The sequence below is a fragment of the Haliaeetus leucocephalus genome, unplaced genomic scaffold, assembly GCF_000737465.1.
Source record: "Haliaeetus leucocephalus isolate CR32 unplaced genomic scaffold, Haliaeetus_leucocephalus-4.0 Scaffold2, whole genome shotgun sequence".
In the NCBI taxonomy this organism is placed as follows: Eukaryota; Metazoa; Chordata; class Aves; order Accipitriformes; family Accipitridae; genus Haliaeetus; species Haliaeetus leucocephalus.
The window spans coordinates 15075444-15096045 of record NW_010972438.1 but is presented as its reverse complement, the minus strand read 5'-3'; the positions used below and the strand labels follow the sequence as shown (position 1 = coordinate 15096045).

Below are 20602 nucleotides of genomic sequence, written 5' to 3'. Positions count from 1 at the left end.
CTTTTGTTTCCATTATTTAAACAGCATTAAGCTATTTTATTAATAAACCTTACCTTATTTTTCATGAACTTTGAGTGACTCTTGTAAACTTCTATTTGTTTGATTTCTTCTTCTCGGTCCTCTGTATTCAGAACTCCATTTGTCTTTAACATCTGTATTTCATCTTCAAGATCTCTTATATTGCGCTCAAGTGAAGCTATTTTTGTATCCTAAGTAAAAGAGTATTGAAAATTATACAAAACTTATATTAAAGCATAACAGAAGTATATCTGTACTTGCATGAACATCAAATAAGAGCAAAAATAGATGGTACAAATACAGATTGGACATATTGCCATAAACCAAGAGTAATTCTATTGATTTTGGCTTAAAGTAGTGCAGAATTTAGACCTCTTTCACCACCACAAAAAAAAACATGCCATGGTATGTTCTGTTGCGTAGTTTGTGGAGAATACATTCTGGTCAAAACTCTGTCTTCATTCCTACACAGTTAGGGATGAAGGGAGAATGGAAGATGCCCAATTTTCCACATGTACATGATAACATACCTTGTTTGCTTTGCTAACCATCTAGACCTGGCTATTCTTCCAAGCTGTTAAATACAAAGTTTAGCACAGGGAGGCCAGTACATCATCACTGCAGGATGACAGGCCACGTCATTATGTGACTCAGCTTGAGGCTGAGTTTCCCTATTTCCATAGAGTTCTGCCTGCTGTCAAGAAGAAGAAAGGTTGTCTCCTCATATCCTTTTCCTCCACTAATGCAGCCACATCGCTAAGAAGGGATTTAGCACTTTTTATTATGAGCCCCAAAATAAACAAAACCACAACCACTAAAAAATTTCTACATCACAGCCAATGGCTGCCACTTGTGCCAGTACAGCACTGAAAACATCCACTGATTTTTTGTTGTTGCCAGTCATTTGAAAATTGACTAAATCTCTTCAGTGAGAGTCAAAGTTTAAAAAAGTGATTACACAAACTTCTCACATAATTTTCTGTTTAAAAGTGCATTGCAAAATGACTTATTAGGAAATCTGCTTTAGGCCCTGTTTGCAGACATTTATTAAGAAATTGAGAACATCGTGATTCAGATGGCCAGACAATCAGTTCAAGAACGTGAAGGAGCAACCACCCATCAAAAATCAGAGATCAGGGTGAAGTTCTTGTTCCACAGAGGTCAGTGGAAAAAAAATCCCAACTCTGATTCAGTAAGATCAGGATATTAACCTAGAAAGATAATTTGGGGGAAAAAATACAAATTTAATTGATCCTTTAACCAGGATAAGCTAAGCTTGAATCTCTCTGCTCAACTACAACTTTGTTTCCAGTTCTTCTTCAAAATTAGTTTTATTTTCTTGAGTTCTAAGAGTACACCAGTACTAGGCTGCCTAAAAGCAAGCAAAACCAGAACTCCTGTAACACCTTCTTTCATAATACAGCTAGGCAAATCTAGCAATTTAAGACACCGGATAGTTAGGACAAAGTTCCAAAAAGCATCTGAACTTTTGGTACTAAAATAAAAATGAAACTCAGATTGAGTTTTAGCAACCACTGTTACAAATCTGTATGGAATCAAAGCTATATAAGGACTAAACAATGTCATTTAGATGGCATGCTATAATAAGTCTCAGGCTGAGAGAAATTTTCTTTTATTATTTTCTTATTTCTTACGTAAGTTAAATTAATAGAGGTTTTTGAATGGGAAAGATTTTAACTATTTACTTTGCTCTACAAAAAGCTGTTCATAAACAAATAAAAATATTCATAGTCTGAAATCCTGGAGTTTTTCCAAGATCTGACAGGATAAGTACTCATAATATGAAATCAAAGTTTGTATTTTCCTCATAATTTTCACTCCCAGAGAAATTCTACTTAAAAATAAAGTGATAACATGACTTAATTTACAGTAACTGTGGTACTTCGAGATTTTTCTCTCAGAAGATGATGCTCTTTCACCAAACATGCTGGAGTGCATACAGATACTTCTGACTAGAGTCCCTGAGCAGAATATCCTGAATATCCTTTATGCCTTCAACTACAGAAATAAAGAACACTTATTCTCAGCCAATCCTATTCCTGTGTGGGACAACACATCCCAAAGAATCATATTTACTGTACTTAATAACGCTATTCTTTTGTAAGGTAAATAAAAACTTATTGGACGACATCTTTTCCATTATTAGTGAGTCAAAAACAATAATTCACACTATAAGAGCTGTATGAGAGGATTCTACCTGTGCAGTATGAAAGAGTCCCACCAAAATTAGCATTAGAACTTCACAGCTTCTCTGCAAAATAATGTCACATGAACACGCTCAATGAACCACACAAAGAGCTTTCCCATATATCTCCATTAATGAAAGTATTTAGGATACAGAGACAGTTTGCCTAGAAAAGTAAGCTGTCACATAATAGTTCATTTGATAAATCATAGCACAGATTGAGCCGATTAGAAGGTCTGCATAGAAATAATATATCCACACTGTCCTCATAAAGTCAGAGCAATTGAGCTTAAATTCAAGTTAATCTGAACTATGTAGGATACAAGTATTTGCCTTAGTCTTCAACGACAAGGTCTCTCAGGCCTCTGTGCTTTATGAAAGGGTTCAAGCAAGAGGACTATCAATAGTTAGTACTCAGTCAGGGCTTACTTGTGAGAACTCAACCCATACAAACCTACGGGACTCAACAGGCTGCATCCAAGGGTGTCAAGACAACTGGCTGATGTCCTTGCAAGCCCACTCTCTAGCATCTTCAAAAAATCATGGAAAATGGGGGACATCCCTGACAACTAGAGGAAGGCAAATGTTGCACTCATTGTCAAGAAGAGGCCAAAAGAACAAACCAGGGAACTACAGGCTTGACAGCCTCATGTTGTTCCCTGGGAACATTATGGTGAAGTCTTCTTGAACAACATACTTGATCACATGAAGGAGAAGGTAATTGGGAACAGTCAGGGGGGATTTTCAAACAGTAAATCATGCCTGACCAACCGAATTACCTTCTGTGATAAAATGACTAGATCTGTAGATGAAGAAAGAACAGTGGGTGTCATTTACCTCAACTTTAGCAAGGCTTTGGACACTGTCTCCCATATTTCTGTATCCAAGTTAAGACATTATGGTCTGGATAGGTAGACAACTAGCAAGGTAAAAAAGTAGTTCTATGATCAAGCTTAGAGTGTAGTGGTTAATAGGTTGTGCTCTACCTGGAAGCCAGTAACAAGAGTACCCTGGGGTCCATACTGGGACCTGTCCTGTTTAATATCTTTATCAGTGACCTGAAAGAGGTGACAAGAGTGCCTGCTCACAAGGCCTGTAAATTACACCAAGCTGGGAGACCAGTCAATATGCTCAAGGGCAGGGCTGCTATCCAAAGGGACCTAGACAGACTAGATGAACAGGCAGACAAGAACCTTAGGAAATCCAACAGAAGACAAAAGCAAAATCCTGTACCTGGGAAGAAAGAACCCCTTGCAGCCCTACCAGGCAGGGACAAACTCCCTGGGGAGCAGCTCTGCTGAAAAAGACTTGAGGATCTTGTTGGACAGCAAGCTTAACAGGATCCAGGACTGTGACCTGGCAATAAAGGTGGCAAACAGCATCCTGGGCTGTATTAACATGAACATAGCCGGTAAGTAGATCAAGGGAAGATAGTGTCGCCTTCTACTCAGCATTTGTTAGACTTCGCCTAGAGTATTGTATCCAGTTTTAAGCCCTGCAGTACAAGACAGACTTGATGAACTTGAATGAGCTCAGCAGGGGGACACCAAGAGGGCAGGGGTGCTGGCGCACTTGCCCTGTAAGAAGAGGCAGAGGAAAGTGGGCTTGTTCAGCCTAGAGAAGAGACGGCTTCAAGGGGGACCTGAAAGTAGCCTTGCAATATCTACAAGTGTTATATTTTGAGTATAAGCATTGGAAATGGTTGCCCAGAGAGGTGGTGTTGTCATCTCTGGAGGTTTTTCAAGATCTGGCAGGTTAAAGCCCTGATTCTCTCTCTTCATCTGGGCTTTGCAATCATGAGATACAATATACTGCAGGCAAATATTCATGAATTCCAAAATAAGAATAAGAAAGAATATTCTGTTATTACTCCCACAGTAATTGTAGTACAGTGATCTTAAGCCTGAATGTCTGACGCCACTGAAATATGTTCAGCATTTCACTAGCAAACTGTATTAAGATTTTTAGCACCCTTAATAATTAATGCCTTAATAATTAATCACAAATGGCTTTGCAATATAATTAATTGTAGAAGCAGATGGATGTGTTTCCCAAAAGAGGACTGACTTCAGTGCTTCTTTCTTGGCTATTCTCTTCCCCAAATAGCCAGCTGCATTGTTCATAACCAAAGTAATGTCAAAATTTTAAATTTACAAGTCTTTATTAGACCTAATTCCTTTTACTCATATGTAAATAAATTTTCAATTCAAACCCTGTTCTGCTGAAAACATCAGAAAATCATATTATGACTGTAGCAAGGAGTAGAACACTGAAATAATCTCATTCAAAACAGTTAGTTGAAAATTAGCAGAGTAAAAGCACATTTCTTCTGTGAAAGATCATGCCCTCACTAAACAGCTTTGTGCAATCACACAATCAGAACCACAGTAAATTAATAACAATATACTGATATAGGTACATATATACCAGTACAACCATACAAAGACAATAGCTTTAAATGAACAGCAGGATATGCACTTGCTTATAGTCATACAACATAAGCAGGAAATTTTTGTGTGAATCAGAATCCTGATAAATATAGTCAGCTCCCTTACAGGTACTTAAAAAGTCCAGAATACAAATTTTCACTTAAGGAAAAAAAACCAAACCAAAACAACAACCAAAAAAAACACCAAAAAACATAGTCATAAGATGATGGGGGGGGAGGGGGGGTGTGGAAAGGAAAAGAAAATTAAAAAAAAAAAAGACTTGTCAAATTTTGCCTACTGCTAACATTGTGAAAATGGGAAAAATACATCTAGTCTGCTGCTGAATACAGATTCATTCACTTGCATCACACTGTGATATACCAGTTTTCACTGACAGATACATTTCTGGGTTGTACAACTATGCAAATATGCTGTCGTTCCTGTCTGAAGAGTTTTTCAGTGTGTTTTAATCCAGACAAGAGCTCAGTGGTGTAAAAGGATGTAAAAATTTTCAATAAGAAATCTTGAGACAAAGCAATTTAAAATAGAAGTTGAGGAGAGCTGTCCTCCATGACAGCAAACATACTTTCATGCCATACAGGCAAAGTAATACACTTTGGAGGGGGATACCAAACCCCTTTGTTTCCAAATTAACTGCATCCCCTTTCAGAAAAGGAGCTCCAGCCAAAAGAGAAAAAAGTGCCAGAGTGCAAAGGGAAAAAAAAAATTCTTGGAATGCAAAACTTGCTGTTTCTTATCTTTTACCTCACTAGCTGTTTCTTTTCTGGAAAAGTACCTGATACTGAAATGCTGATGCTAATATTAAACAGCAGTCAGTATTTTCCTTACTTGAAGGGTATGTTCAAAGAGAAAGACTATTCCACAAAAAAAAAAACAAAACAAACAAACAAACAAACAAAAAAACAATTAAAAAACACAAAGGAGCAACTTTAAAAACAAAAACAAAAAAAAACCCAAACCAAAACAAAACCCACCACAGCAAAAAACCTACCCCACCCCCCCACCCCTTCTGGATCCAACCAACTGTTAGGTTATATGCCTATATCTAATATAATTATGGAGTTGGTTTTTTGAATAACAACTTCTCGAGTTACAGGTAAAATGCAACCTAAATTACTTAGTATGTTAGTGTAACTTTATTAACATGATGGATTTCCAATAGCACAATCCTAAAAATGTTATTAATATTTGTCCATGGAATCAGTATTACTCATATCATAGAGCAAAGGTTGTATGAATGATCATAAAAAACAAGTAATCTTTCTATTAAATGACCAGCACTTCACATAACAGAAAATAAACATTTTTAAGAGGTTAACTGTTCTGTTGACTAAACATTTTTCCATAAAAATTTTTTTAAAAAAAGAAGTAAAAAGTTAAGATGGAATGGAAAAAGGAAAGGGGAAGAATTGTCATTAAATCTTATCATTTGGAGAAATTGTGTGAAAAGAAAAATACTGAAAGAGAAAAAAAGAATTTTTCAAGCTACCATGGCTTACGCACAACAATAAATTATTGTAGCACTCACAGATACTACACTCAAGTCACCTTGCTCCATCAGACTTCATTTTAGAAATTTTCTACTCCTATTATTGAAGATAAAAGCAAAACCTAAGCTTCACCACACTTTAGAATGATTTTGCACTGAAATACATTAATACTTACATGACCTGTTATGGCATCTCATCTGGGAGTAGTCCTCATCAAATCTCTCCAGCTAAGTCTTTAAGAGTCTAGCTTTTTGTACTTCATTTGTATTTTACATGTTTGCAAATATAACATGGCAGAAATAATTTACAGCACAGCCTGTTACACTCTTTAGAAGGTTTATACATCACAGAATAACATTTAAGCTTTATGAGAAATAGCTAACAACTTTTGGAAGCACTTTCTGTACTACTTTATTACAACGTTTCAACTCTCCAAGGAAAAGTTTATTTTTAATCAATCTCTGCATACTGTGATTACAGCTGTGTAAAAACTAGTTTTCCTATCTCTAGAAGAATTGTCACTGTCAGTTTTTTATTGACAGAAGCCAGAAATTTCACAAATTTTGAAGACTAAAATCTATTTCAGAATAATTTATCAAAAACATCATTGATGACAAGACAGAAAAGAAGCCAGACATCACCTTCATTCACAGACTGTTCAGGGAATCAGAGGTACTGTTCCCTGATGTATGAACAATACAGGACCAGCAATTCTGCAAATATACCAGACAGGCTGCTGGCTTTCCCAGGAAACCTGAAAGTTTTCCTGTCTGGACAACCGCTAGAAAGTGAGGAACCTGGTAGGTCAAAGATAATACAGACAGCCTAGAGCTCCCAATGGATACTGCCACAAGGGAGCTGGGTTGACTTACAGGATGGATAGAAAGTTAGATAGCTTTGCTTTCACTAGAAGTTTTGAAAGAATAGGCACTCTCCCATAAAATCTTCTGATTCAGCTGAATCAGCATTTTCCCACAGAAAACTTCAACTGGAAAGCTTTCAACCAGCTCTTGTTGTGGCACAGGGTCTGGCAATCTTTCAGAAACTGAAATAGGAACAGATGCAGTATTTCCTTCAAACCATTAAGACTTATACACATTAGCAGCATTCTAAAAAACTACGTGGGTCTGTGTTGAATCACTAAGAAGATTCCTTTGCAGCAATATTAAGGAAGCAGCTTAGTATTAAATGTTACTAATAAACATCTTCTGAGTTCTACAACAATGCAATATTTGTGCAGATTTTTCCAGTCAGGCCCTCTAAATCTGCTAAAAGACATAAGATTATATAGCAGGATTTGTGATATAGGTCAGGGTACTCACCCTAATCTATCCCCTCCTTCCAGCAGTAACCAAGACTTCTTCCTCATCTCCTTTATTAGAACAGTGTTGCAGATATTCTGTGAGAGAGTTTAGGGCTATTTCTATGCTGGACCTAGCAGAAATCTATCTCTTGGAACATGAAACAATTGGTATGTGTCCTGATGCTGAAGCAAATAATATTCCACAATGGAAAGCAGACTAACTCTACAAACGAGTTTCCACAATACTGCTTCATGAATCTTACATATCCAGTCCTTACAACAAGAGTGCTACAGTACATTTCCTGAACATTGGGGGGGGGGGGCAAACATTTGTAAATAATACAGCATTCCTGTCTGTCTTACAACATCATTTCAAATACCTGATAAATTTAAACTATGTCTGTGAAAAATCTTGCTCGTAGGGCATTCAACAAGCAATCAGAAGCAAATATTTGAAACTTCACATTTAATAAAACTTGCATTTAAATGCACATATGCACACATGCTATCAACAGACCATAGACGACTACTCTTACTATATACTTTTTTTAACTTTGTCAATTTAATACAGAGAATATTCAGGTTTATTTTTGAAGACAAGGGAAAGTGGAAGTTCATGCAATCTTAACAGTACGTTGCACCGCAAACACACATTACACACTTTTTAGAACCAAACCCATACCTGAAATATCAAAGCTGGATCAATACATAAAGATGGCTCTTTCTGCAAGTAAGGTAAACCACAAATATTTTCATTTACTTTACAGCTTACCATTTCTAAAGACTTCTAAATTCTTGTTGCTATATTTCAGGATGGTCAATACCCTACACTTAGAATGAGCTTTATGCCGTATCTGTAGGCAACTCATTTCTGATTTTCTCTCTTAAGTAATATCACTGGTTTAAGCCCAGAAGTGTCTGAACAAGATCAGAGAATCATAGAATGGTTTGGGTTGGAAGAGCCCTTTGAAGATCATCTATTCTAACCCCTCTGCCATGGGCAGGGACATCTTTCACTAGATCAGGTTGCTCAAAGTCCCATCTAAACTGATGTGGAATACTTCCAGGGACGGGGCATCCACACCCTCTCTAGGCAACCTGTTCCAGTATTTCACCACCCTCATCATAAAAAATTTCTTCCTTATGTCCAACCTAAATCTACCCTCTTTTAGTGTAAAACCATTACCCCTTGTCCCATCACAACAGACCCTACTAAAAGGTTTGTCTCCATCTTTCTTATGAGCTCCCTTTAAGTACTGAAAAGCCACAAGAAAGTCTCTGAGGACCCTTCTCTTCTCCAGGATAAACCACCCCAACTCTCTCAGCCTCTCCTCACAGGAGAGGTGCTCCAGCCCTCTGATCATTTTTGTGGCCCTCCTCTGGACCTGCTCCAACAGGTCCATGTTTTTCTTCTGTTGGGGACCCCAGAACAGAATGCAGTATTCCAGGTGGGGCCTCACAAGAGATGAGCCATTTTTTACCTGATTCATGTGCTCAGGAGTACTTCTTATTGAAAGAATGAAATGTAAAGTGTGTTTCCTTTTACTCTTTTTTATTCTATTAATCAGTGTTAATCAACTTTGGATATCACTAATATTCAGATATCAGTGATATGGCATTTGTCAGCACACAATATGCAAAGAAGTATGCATGGGTGCAATTGCAATTAAAGGAAAGGACCCCAATGTACCAACTTTATTCTACACTTAAACAAAGATTTAGGCATGAGGAAAAAATGCTGTTTGATTACATATATCTGTACTCACAAAGTCAGAAGCAACCATTGCAACAAAACTAGACTGGCTTCCTGTATAACACAAGTCATAAAATTACATGAATACTGTTAAATATACACACCATATTTTAGTGTGCATTTGCTACCTCTAGCTTCCACACACTGTATTTTACAATATATTTATTTTCATTACTGGAGAGGATCTTTTCTTTTTTTTTTAATGAAGATATCTCAGGTAGGTATCTACAGACTGTAATCTCTTTGTTCTGTCATTTCCTATTTGTTAAACCACACAAAATTAAGCTTGTAAAGTCATTCATTGTTTGGTAATATTTTTAAACATTCAGGTGGGTCTTCTCTGAGCACAATAAGCTCCATTATGTAACTTGCTGTTTTGAGCAGATGTGCACTTCAAAACTTTTACCCCTTTACTAAACCCAGAATACAGATAGCAGATCTAATACACCTCACTTTCTAGAGAATGGATCTCAGAGAAAACCCTGGTGGAGGGCTGGAGGAACAAAACAAAACAATCTCTTGAAAGCAAGGTGTACAGTGTGATTAAGCAAGTCTCAAAAAAACAGGAGCTTGAGGGAGTTAACAGGAGCTTGTGGGAAAAGGAGGTATACTGCCCTCCTGTCCTGTGACTCTGCTTTCCAGAACAAAGAAAGACTTTGGAGAAGGTCTGTTGCAGACAAGGGAACAAAGAGAAAAGAATGTAAGGGAAAAGAAGAAGCAAAAGACCTGGGACTTTTGGAAGCAAACGTGTCTAAGAAGCAAAACCAGAAAGTTAGGAAAGAAAGGCCTGTGCAATGCATATGAAAAGACAATAGATATCTGAAAAGGGACAAATAAAGCAATAGAAACAAGAGTCAAGACATAGGATGTGAATTTTCTATCTTTTTTGTTTGCCCCCTTTTCTTTTTATATAAGTATACAGAAGATAAAACACCGGTCAAGGAGAAAACAGTTATGCAGAAAATACAATTGCTATAAGAAAAGGCAACTACTTGCAAAGTTTTCAGACTGAAATGAAGAGCATGACAGGACAGCACAGAAGAAAAGCTGTTTAGGACAAAAAAAATTCACATAGAAGATGAAAGGTAGGAGCAATGGGTATACTTCATTGGATGAAAGGGAAGACTGACTGGGAAAAGGGACAGAAATCATTCAGCAGTGGCAAGGGACAGAAGAAAACCACAGGAAAGAATAGAGGGATTTACGAAGGAGGGAAAGCTGTCTCCTAGCAGAGCCTAGGAGAGCCATGGAGGGGACTCAGAAAAAAGCTAATGTCACAAGGGGGTGGAAGGGGTTGGGTGTGGTAAAGAGAAATGTATACTGCTTGGAGCCTCTGCATGGGGGAGTGCATGGCCTCAGACTGCCATATTACAGGGTAATCCTCTCCCTCCTTCCACCCTCAACACTGTAGGGAAATTATTGCTTCAATGCTTGATCATTCAAAACAAATGTTCCACATTTTTTTTTCAAAACAAATGCTGTCTGGATTAAGACAATTTAAATTTACTTGAAAACATTCCAAAGCTGGAACTTGTAATGAAAACTGCTGTTTAATCATGTGGATTTCAACATCTTACATTTGTCCCTTTTTCTTTTCAATATTAGGCCTATTTTAAACAGGGCAACCCCAAAGCAGTGTGTATTCATAGGGAAAGAAAGAACTATGTGCCTCAGAGCCAAAAGGCAGCTCTGCATCAGAACACTCCAGCAACACAATTACAGCCTCACCCATGACAAATGAAAGCCCTCACTACAAAGATCAGATTTGTGAAAAGTGGAACATCATACCACACCCAACTTCCCTGGGAGACAAACAGGAAAGACTTTACTGTCTTCAGGGACAGACACTGTCAAGAATGGCTGCAACCACAGTCACGTGTGTCATTCTTGTGTCATGTCCCACCTCCATTCTTTTCAGTACAGGAAGAGGAATTACAAATTATTTTGCAGCAAAACCTTTACAGTGTTAATAACCCACGTGGAAGACCATAAATCATTCTAACACACTATCTCTGTATCTCAAAACATTTGGATTTATAATTCTGAATATTAATAGAAAGAAACAAGTTTCTCAGCCAGTATCCTACTTTCCCATATACTTAGGGTAACAAGTTACTGCAAAACCACACATTTTAGATTTCATACATAGACTTCTGAACTAGAATAAACAGGGAAGGTCCAAGGCAATACCCATCAGATGATGGAATAGTGAAATCGATGTACCTTCTTTGTTACTCATATAATCCAAACTAATTATTATCTATTAAAAGGCAGATACTCTATTTATAAAGTCCTGCTGTTGTTGTAACTGTGTATTTACCACAATGTTCAGACATGCTGAACTCATTTGCTCATAACAGAAGTCACTGGCAAAATGAGGCCTTTAATTTGCACTTCCTTTTAAGACTGAAATGAAAGACCATCATTAATGTATTTCAGGCAGCATTGCCAACTCACAAATTATGTCAAGTCTCATGGTATTTTTCTTAAAGATGTACATTCCAGACTCAGAATTATGCAAAAATTGCAGTTTTCACTTTTTAAACTATTATTATCTTTTGTTATTGTGGGGGGGGAAGGCCACAACACTTTAGTAATATTATATATCAAAAAGAGGAAACTATATTCAGGACTAAGATAGGAGTTTCATCACATTTTGTCATATCTCTCTGCTGATGCAATGAGTATTTTCCTTAGTTTAGATGTAAAATGATGACCAAATAACCACCAAGAGAAGTATTGTTTTTAAAGATCAAAAAGAAAAACATTCTACATAAGCCTTGGACAGTTTGTATTTGTTTCTGTTTTTCAGTTTATTCCGTCTACTTTGGCTCACCTGAAACTTCTCTTCCCAAGCCCCCGAGTCTCTTTAAAAAGCAATACTCAGTTCTCATTAATCAGCAATGCTGCACTTGATTTGTTTAATCAAGTCTTATTAAGAAAACAGACTGGGAGAAAGAAATACTAGTTATTCCTAGCTTCACAGCAAAATAAACTGACAAGTAAAAGGAAGCATTTAATGATTTAATAGTAGAAGTTATAAATTGAGGTGTTGTGGGTTACCCCTGGTAAGCAGCTACATGTCACACAGCTGCTCATTCACTCCCCTTCAGTGGGATGGAGAAGAGAATCAGAAGGGCAAAAGTGAGAAAACTCATGGGTCAAGATAAAGCCAGTTTAATATGTAAAGCAAAGCTGTGCATGCAAGCAAAGCAAATTATGGAATTCATTCACTATTTCCCATCAGCAGGCAGATGCTTAGCTATTTCCAGGAAAGCGGGGCTTCATCACGCGTAACAGTTACTTGGGAAGACAAATGCTGTAATTCTGAATGTCATCCCCTCATTTTTATTGCTGAGCATGACATTATATGGTATGGAATATCCCTTTGGTCAACTCAGGTCAGCTGTCCCAGCCGCGTTCCCTCCCAGCCTTACGTCTACCCCCAACCTACTTGCTGGGAGGGAGCAGAGTGAGAAACTGAAAAAGCTTTCACTCTGTGTAAGCACTGTTCAGCAACAGCTAAAACATCAGCGCGTTATCAACACTGTTTTGGCCCCAAATTCAAAACATAGCACCATGCAAGCTGCTATGAGGAAAATTAACTCCATCCCAGCCATACCAAGTACACGAGTTCATGCTACAAAAATAAGGTATGGGAAAACATGCGAAGACCATACCTTCATTTCAATAACTGTTTGAAGAGCCTTCGTCTTTGCTGGCTCAGGCTGAAGTTGGGTTCTTCTATGTAATTCCTGTGGAGGGACACGATAGAAATAAGCCTGACGACTCATCTTTCCATTTTTTTAATCACTCATACGAAACTCATACGAATTTAGTACAACAAAATAAAAGTCCGATGATTAGAAGCATGTAACTCCAAATGCTACAGGTGCTTCCCTCTCTATAATCCCTCTAGCATCACCGCAGTCCCTATCTTATATTACAGCCAACTCTAACAGCACATGCGCTATTTCTGAAACCTCTATCAATAATTAATGTCAACGGTGACAAAGCCAGCAAGTAATTTCTTAGTCCAAATACAATGCTGCTGTTTCTGCCTAAACATCAAAATTTAATAAATTCAGTGGTGTTACTAATTTAAACACTGTTTAAAGTCATTTAAAATCTTTTACTATAGTTTCTTCTTAGTTTTTGTTCTAATATCTGAAATAAGCAATTTAAAGACATTATATTTAAATTTGACATTTTAAGGATAATAATTATAAAGTGGGTTGATGCAGCACCCTCTACAAAAGCAATTACATTTCAGTTTTCATATTTTCATACTATTTTTTATGTATCTTAATCCACAGGTAAAAGGAAAATAGATTGCATTAGTTAAGACATACAGTTAACAGAATTAACATCTACTGGTCTTTATAAAAAAAAGAGTATGAAGACAGCAGCATTTGATCTCTTATAAAACACAGGAGTTGTATCTTGGCATGAGATATCTCAATAAAAAACTCACATACCTACATCGAACACTGTAAAGCTGTAATGGAACATCATCATTTAAGAATTTGGTGGTGCTTATACCCCTCCCACAAACCATCTGAGCAGTTTATTAGAAAACAAAACTGAAACAGGATGGAAACAAAAAACAAGACTGAAATAGTCCTGTTTCTAGTCCTTTAGAGTCCTTCCCCTCTAAAGGACAGGACTGCCATGGTAGATGTCTTTCTCTCCCTGTTCTTTTTACCCCAGTGCTCCACATACACACTTGAACTAGCTTTATAACCATGAAAAATACATTTATGCCTGGTAGGCTGAGAAGCTAGGTTCATTCACCACAAAGACATTAGCTGACTCCAGAACCTGAGCTATTGTGTCTTCCAAATTATGCCTCTCCCAGCTCATCTTCATAAATTCTGGGAGGCAGGATCATCAAAAAAACATAACACTGTGGGTCCTAATTATTTTTATTCCCATCTTTCAAATCCCCTTTTCTTGAGCAAAGCAAACAAAGTACAACTTGACAATGAATTGATAGACTAACAATCAAAAACATAATCAGCTATGGATTGTGCACATTTCTTATCCTGCTCCCCCTCACCCTATCCTAGCACATCTCTGGGTCTTGCCTACCTTATAACCTACAAACTTAAAAGTCATAATTTTTTGTATCACGAACTATTAATCAGTTTCTTGTTCTGTTTAGCAACAAGCATACTGCTTATCAATGACTTTGAGAAACAATCACTCTTTAAAGGCTAAGTAGTAGGAGTGATTTGGGGCATGTTGTTAAATTCTACTGATAATAAACATGCTTATAAAATACATTAAAAAAATGGTGTGGCCTAACATATTAAAATAAATGAAAGAGACGAGTTAGTCGTGTGTGCTCCATTTAATTGAACATAGATTACTTAACTTGAAATGTAGTATATGACAGGACATAATATCAAGACACCCATCACTGAAATTGTCAGGTTTGGCATGTATTTTTGGTTAAAATAAAAGAAGCTGTCCATAGGTAACAGAAAAATTTTATGTATACAGAAATAGATCAATACTTATGATCTGTTGGATGACAGTTAAGTAGCCAAGTTACAGTCAAATAGCTGGTAAATTAAGACCATTTAGATCATATCAGTTTGATCTCATTTTTCATTTTCTCATGTTTGTACCATAGCTAACAATGGTACCTTAGTCAATGACTGAACCTCTTGGGAACCCTGGCAATGTAAAGAAGAAAGAGTTGGGTATGCTCTGTCCTGCCTATTCTATTTTGACTGCTCTGCTGTTTCCATAGAAGGGAGCACAAAACATAACAGTTAGATAAACTGTTAAATTCAATTCTGACCCAAAAAAGCCTATTGATATCTTGATAAATCACAGCACTGCCTGGAAGAGTCAGATTAGGTGCCAGTGTCTGAATGCATACCTAAAGTTAAGTAGGTCTGCATGCTTTTTTATTACATTAAATATATTGCAGATATATGTATGTATATTTAAACTACTTCTAATATATGACAACAGTGAACTTCTAATTTTGCACTGGGCATTTATGAAAAAGTACATCTGAATGGTCCTTTTTCCTTGTTTTTTTAATATACAACTAACTCTCCACATTATAAAAAGAAAGAAATCTTTGCAAATCACCTATACAGGGAATTTCTCAATCACCACCAGCTGTTTGTCTCAGATGAAACAAGTACCTTCTCTACACAAATGTTTTAAAAAATAAGAGTATGTCATAGATTTGTCATACAGTTCTCCTACAGAAGTCATGGAAAAATAGTTGGCCGGTCATACCACTATCTGATCAGCAAAAATTACAGCTAATTCTAAGACCAGACTTTGCTCCCCAAGGCCACATAAACTGAGTTGGAATATAAACAGGATTCCACACATTACCCAGGGAGACAAACCAGAGTTTCCACCCCCTTAGCCAAAGATGAATAGACTGCCAAAGATGAGTATTCCTAGATGTCTATCATAGCATGAAGCCTTGCCTCATAATACTTTTCCTGTTTGCTTTATGAATCAATCTGATGCTGGCTGACTTAAAAGCTTTTCTTCTCTATCCCTGATGGTAAAATGAAGCAGACTTTAGGATTCTGGAGAAGATCAGAAAATGACTCCCACTTTATTATTTTGTGTGGGTTTTCTTCCAATCAGATTCAAATGTTTGGAGACTCCCAAAAGGCTCAGTTCTTGAATTTATGTTGTTCTATGTATGCATTTTTTCTTTTGGGGTACCTGATTCAGGGATATACTTTTGGGGTACTGATTCAAGGATACAACCACTTTATGTGCATGATACCTTATACTGATTGGTTTACTCTCTGACATCATCTGGAGGGCTTCAAATTTGCCTAACAGCTAACCAAGAGATATTCTGAACATTTCATGAAGTCCTTTATAGCCTAAGGAAACCAAATTTTATCCATTACATCATTTTTTGAACGATGCTGCTTTGTCTTTTTAATTGCTTGTAATAAAAAGCCCAGGGAGCCTAATAAAAAACTTTAAAAACAAACAAACAAACACCACAAACAAACACCAAAACATCAGGGATAGTTTCTTTCAACCTGAACTGTATTAAATGGAAATCTTGATCATTATATCCATCATAAAGTACTTGTGCCATCATCTCTGCAACCATCAAGATCTATACTAATAGTGTCTCAGAGATGTACTCATTTATGAAATTACACTTTCATTATATCCCTCATATGACAACTGTATCACTGCAATTGGTAGCAGTTCTCAGTAACCACTTTGCACATACAAATTAATTATAATTCTGCATAATCAGATGCCCACACCTGGGATTTCATGATGATACTTAATTGTTAAGGTGATTAACACACCCACACAAAATTGACAGGTAATCAGACCTTTTTTTTCACATTAAATTTACTCTAATATTCTTTGCTTTTAGACCAAAATGAGTCTTAAACCAAAGCTGGCCATTGCTTTCTCCTTCCACGTGTTTCTGGGATATTAGATTAGTATCTTGTGTTGGCCTCAAAAGTAACTTCAGCACACTATTTCACCACCAATTTAAATATCAAAAAATCCCAAGAGGACACAGTTTATATCATATACTTCCTAAAATAATGGTGGAAGATGAGTCCTGTTCTTTTGTTCAGAAATCGATAAAAAGACCTTACAAGTTTTTATCATTATTGACTGGTATTCAAAATCCACACTACATAGCACAGTCTGAACGTAATACTAATTAACACCCAAAACTGCCTTTTGATCCCAGCTTTATTATAAGACACTTCATCATTTGGCTGTAGGAAAGCCAGGGTGCTGCAAAATGATCCTCCTTTTATTCTGTTTCTGATGTATTTTATTAAGGTTCCTAAGATATCGGTGACTATGTGTTGTTCTGATTAGATCAGACTGAGCTGAAACTTAAATAAAAGGCTATACCAATGCTGTTAAATGCAGTTCAGGGTTTTAGCTTCTATTTACATATAACTGCCTAAAACAGCATGACAAAGTGCTAGAAAGAAAAGGACTTTTTCTGAAGAAAATAGGCAATTTAGAGATGGTATCATGAAACTGCCAGTAAGTGCCTGCATTTCAACTGGTAAGCTTCTACTGATTAAAGAACAGAAGGAAAATGGAAAACCAGAAGACTTTAAAAATTAACACAAAATTCAAGATTTATAAAAAATAAAGACATAATAGGAATATAGATGTCAGAATCAAATAACCATTAGAAGAAGAAAGACGGATGATTAAAGATGGCAGCAACTATACCTAAGGCAACATAAAAACAGGCATGAGAAACCATGGTGTCAGTAAATCTAGCTTCTTGTATTCCTAGGTAAAATGTATAAACCTGTAAATCACAGCAGGCAATAGTATAGGAGCTGCTAGTTCTCTCAAACACCTCAAAGCAGACTGCTTCCATTCTCCTGGAAAAGAAAGCCTTGGTATTGCTTCTACATGATCAGTTTTTCTGAACTTTAAAATTTAAATCAGCAGTATATTAATATTTCAATCAATTATTTAATTTAAGTAAAAGCACAGCCACTTACCTAAAGTGCCTAAACAGTAGCGTTTCTTCAACCAAAAATAACATTAGAACCACTGATCAAATTCTATTTAAGCACAATACTGCAAAAATGTAACATATAGGAATTAATTTATTCTTAACATATAAGCTTATCTTCTCCTTCCTGTTTTCTAACCCTTCACATCTACCCTCTGCCAAAATGGTCTCACAGTAATTTAGACAAAAGTATATTTTAGAAATCCTGATCAAACTCTTTATCTTTCTGGAAACCATAAACTGACAACACTGAAAATTTCTATGTCTGGCTCTAGTGTGTAGGAAAAAAAAGCCCTATTATTAGGAAGGATTCTAAAAATCACATTGCCATTGGTCATCTTTTAAAATCCCACTACCTGAATACCACCTAATATTTAGGTATTTGAACTCTGTGAGAACCTGTTAAAGAAATTTTGTCATATCCCAACAAATGTTATAATTGAAGAAGTGAAAATGTGGATACAAGCATATGAAATGAAAAATTACAGGAAACTATAAAGAGCTGATAGCTATACAAGTTCTGTATTAGAGAAAGAGTTTCTTTGTAAAGTAAGTGTATTTAAATTCATTGACTTCTCACAGTTAAGTAAAATACTCAGATGCATGCCTAGTTCTCTCCCCATTTAGTGTTTTCAAATAATCAGGCAAACATGAGTTTTGATGAATATGGAAGAAATTGCATGAATTAGGCACTACCACCAAACTATAAAACAAAGATCAATAGTCCATCACCACAGACAAATCTAGCAATAATCTCATTGGCTTCAGTATTACTCTTGAACGATTCTGACACCACTCCCGGCCTACACTAGAAAACTTGGGGGTGTGAAGAAGGGTAGAAGGGAAGAAGGAGGACTTTTCACACCAGATTAAAACCACCATATTGAATCACTAGCCAAAACATTTCTTTACAATGATCATACTTCCATTTATTTATGAATTCATGCATAAAAGAAGGGCTTATGATATGTTTTACCAATATGCCTAAAGACAGACTATAAGGAAAAATAATCTGAGCATTAAGAAACTCAGCTTTTCTTTGACTTGTATGTCAAAAACACCTCAAGCAACCATGTATGTTGACATACTGGAAGAGTGTCCTCTGGCAAAAGACCACATATAAAAAGATTCAAATGAAAAGGCGATTTGTGTATGGAGCTTGAAATGCATGTGGGACAATTTAGTTTCTAATTGAAAGCACATAGAATGTTTCCTGAAAGGAGCTACTGAAACTCTACTTTCACCAGAATTCTTGAAAATTTATTTCTTTTCTTTGTAGAAGGAACAAAAGGTCTAGAGGATCATTTCTTTTTTTGCCCAGTATCATTAATCTTTTTTCCTCTTACCAAAATTACTTCTCCAAAGTTAAGAAAAAGGAAAAGCTATTGCTTCACAAATATCTTCAGAGAAATAAACTTGACAATAAATAGTTTTCTCTCTTTTCCCCATCCTAATTTTATTTTAAAACCCAGAACAAAACCCCTGAGTGCATGCAAGTAAACGAAGCCCATATATTTGTTCTTAGGGGTAGTCAATTAGGATCAGAAAATAAAAGTTCCAATCATTGCTTAGACTTCTGCAAAGCATATATGCTCTGGAAATGTCCTGGCTACAAAACTTTCTCTTTGCAGTGCATATGAAGCTTTAAAGCTGCATGGAAAAGTATGCCATTTTTTAAAAATCTAAATGTTTAAAATAGACATTTATTAATAACCTAGCTGCACTAAAAGGAGTCAATTTACATTGGGATAAATGAATGAAACATAGTTGGGAGTTATAAATCAAGATTTTTAGGCATTGGGGTTTGGGATGGTTTGGGTTTTTTTTGAAGATTATCTTTTTTAAAAATCACATCTTCAAATTCTAGTAATATAAAATCCTTATCACAACAAATCCCTTACGTAATCCATAGTGTTTAAAAAATCCTTATGCAACAAATCCATGCTTTTAAAGATTTATTTTCACCCCCTTGTCCTGGTTTCAGCTGGGATAGAGTTGATTGTCTTCCTAGTAGCTGGTACAGTGCTATGTTTTGAGTTCAGTATGAGAAGAATGTTGATAACACACTGATGTTTTCAGTTGTTGCTAAGTAGTGTTTAGACTATAGTCAAGGATTTTTCAGCTTCTCATGCCCAGCCAGCGAGAAAGCTGGAGGGGCACAAGAAGTTGGCACAGGACACAGCCAGGGCAGCTGACCCAAAGTGGCCAATGGGGTATTCCATAATGTGTGACATCCCATCTAGTTTAGGAACTGGGGGGAGCGGGGGCAGGGGAATCGACTAACTGGGTGTCGATCAGCAGGTGGTGAGCAATTGCACTGCGCATCATTTGTACATTCCAATCCTTTTATTATTACTGTTGTCATTTTATTAGTGTTATCATTATCATTATCAGTTTCTTCTTTTCTGTTCTATTAAACCATTCTTATCTCAACCCACAAGTTTTACTTCTTTTCCCAATTTTCTCCTCCATTCCACTGGGGGGGAGGGGAGTGAGTGAGCAGCTGTGTGTTACTTAGTTGCTGGCTGGGGTTAAACCACCTCACTCCTTAAACTGTTTACTCCTTCCTTCCTCTTCAGAAGTTTAAACACACAAAGAATTTTTTAGTAAGGTTGAAAAAGAAAGAAATATCACATCAGTTTTACAATAAGTGTAACACAATACTAACCATGGCGTAGTAACAGAATTCCACCTTAGGGTGTAACTAAGAGTAGACTTCCCTAGCTCCTGCCATCAGAAGCATACAGGCAAAGCTTAAAGGGGTAAAGTCACAGCAAAGATTACCAAATACAATCCTAAGACCCAGAACACACAACACAGATGCTGCTGTGTGCCAAGTCCACTCCATAAATTAAAAATAA

The 20602-nt window shown here is 36.6% G+C and overlaps 1 protein-coding gene across 1 annotated transcript in view; it reads right to left on the bottom strand.

The window, feature by feature from the left end:
• ERC2 (ELKS/RAB6-interacting/CAST family member 2) overlaps window positions 1-20602 on the bottom strand; it is a 393279-nt gene that overhangs the window by 255342 nt on the left and 117335 nt on the right. The window contains exons 4-5 of the mRNA XM_010573681.1: window positions 12901-12975; window positions 54-209 (exon numbers count right to left, since the gene is read on the bottom strand). Of these exons, the coding sequence (XP_010571983.1) occupies window positions 54-209; window positions 12901-12975 (231 nt within the window). The remainder of the gene's footprint in view (window positions 1-53; window positions 210-12900; window positions 12976-20602) is intronic.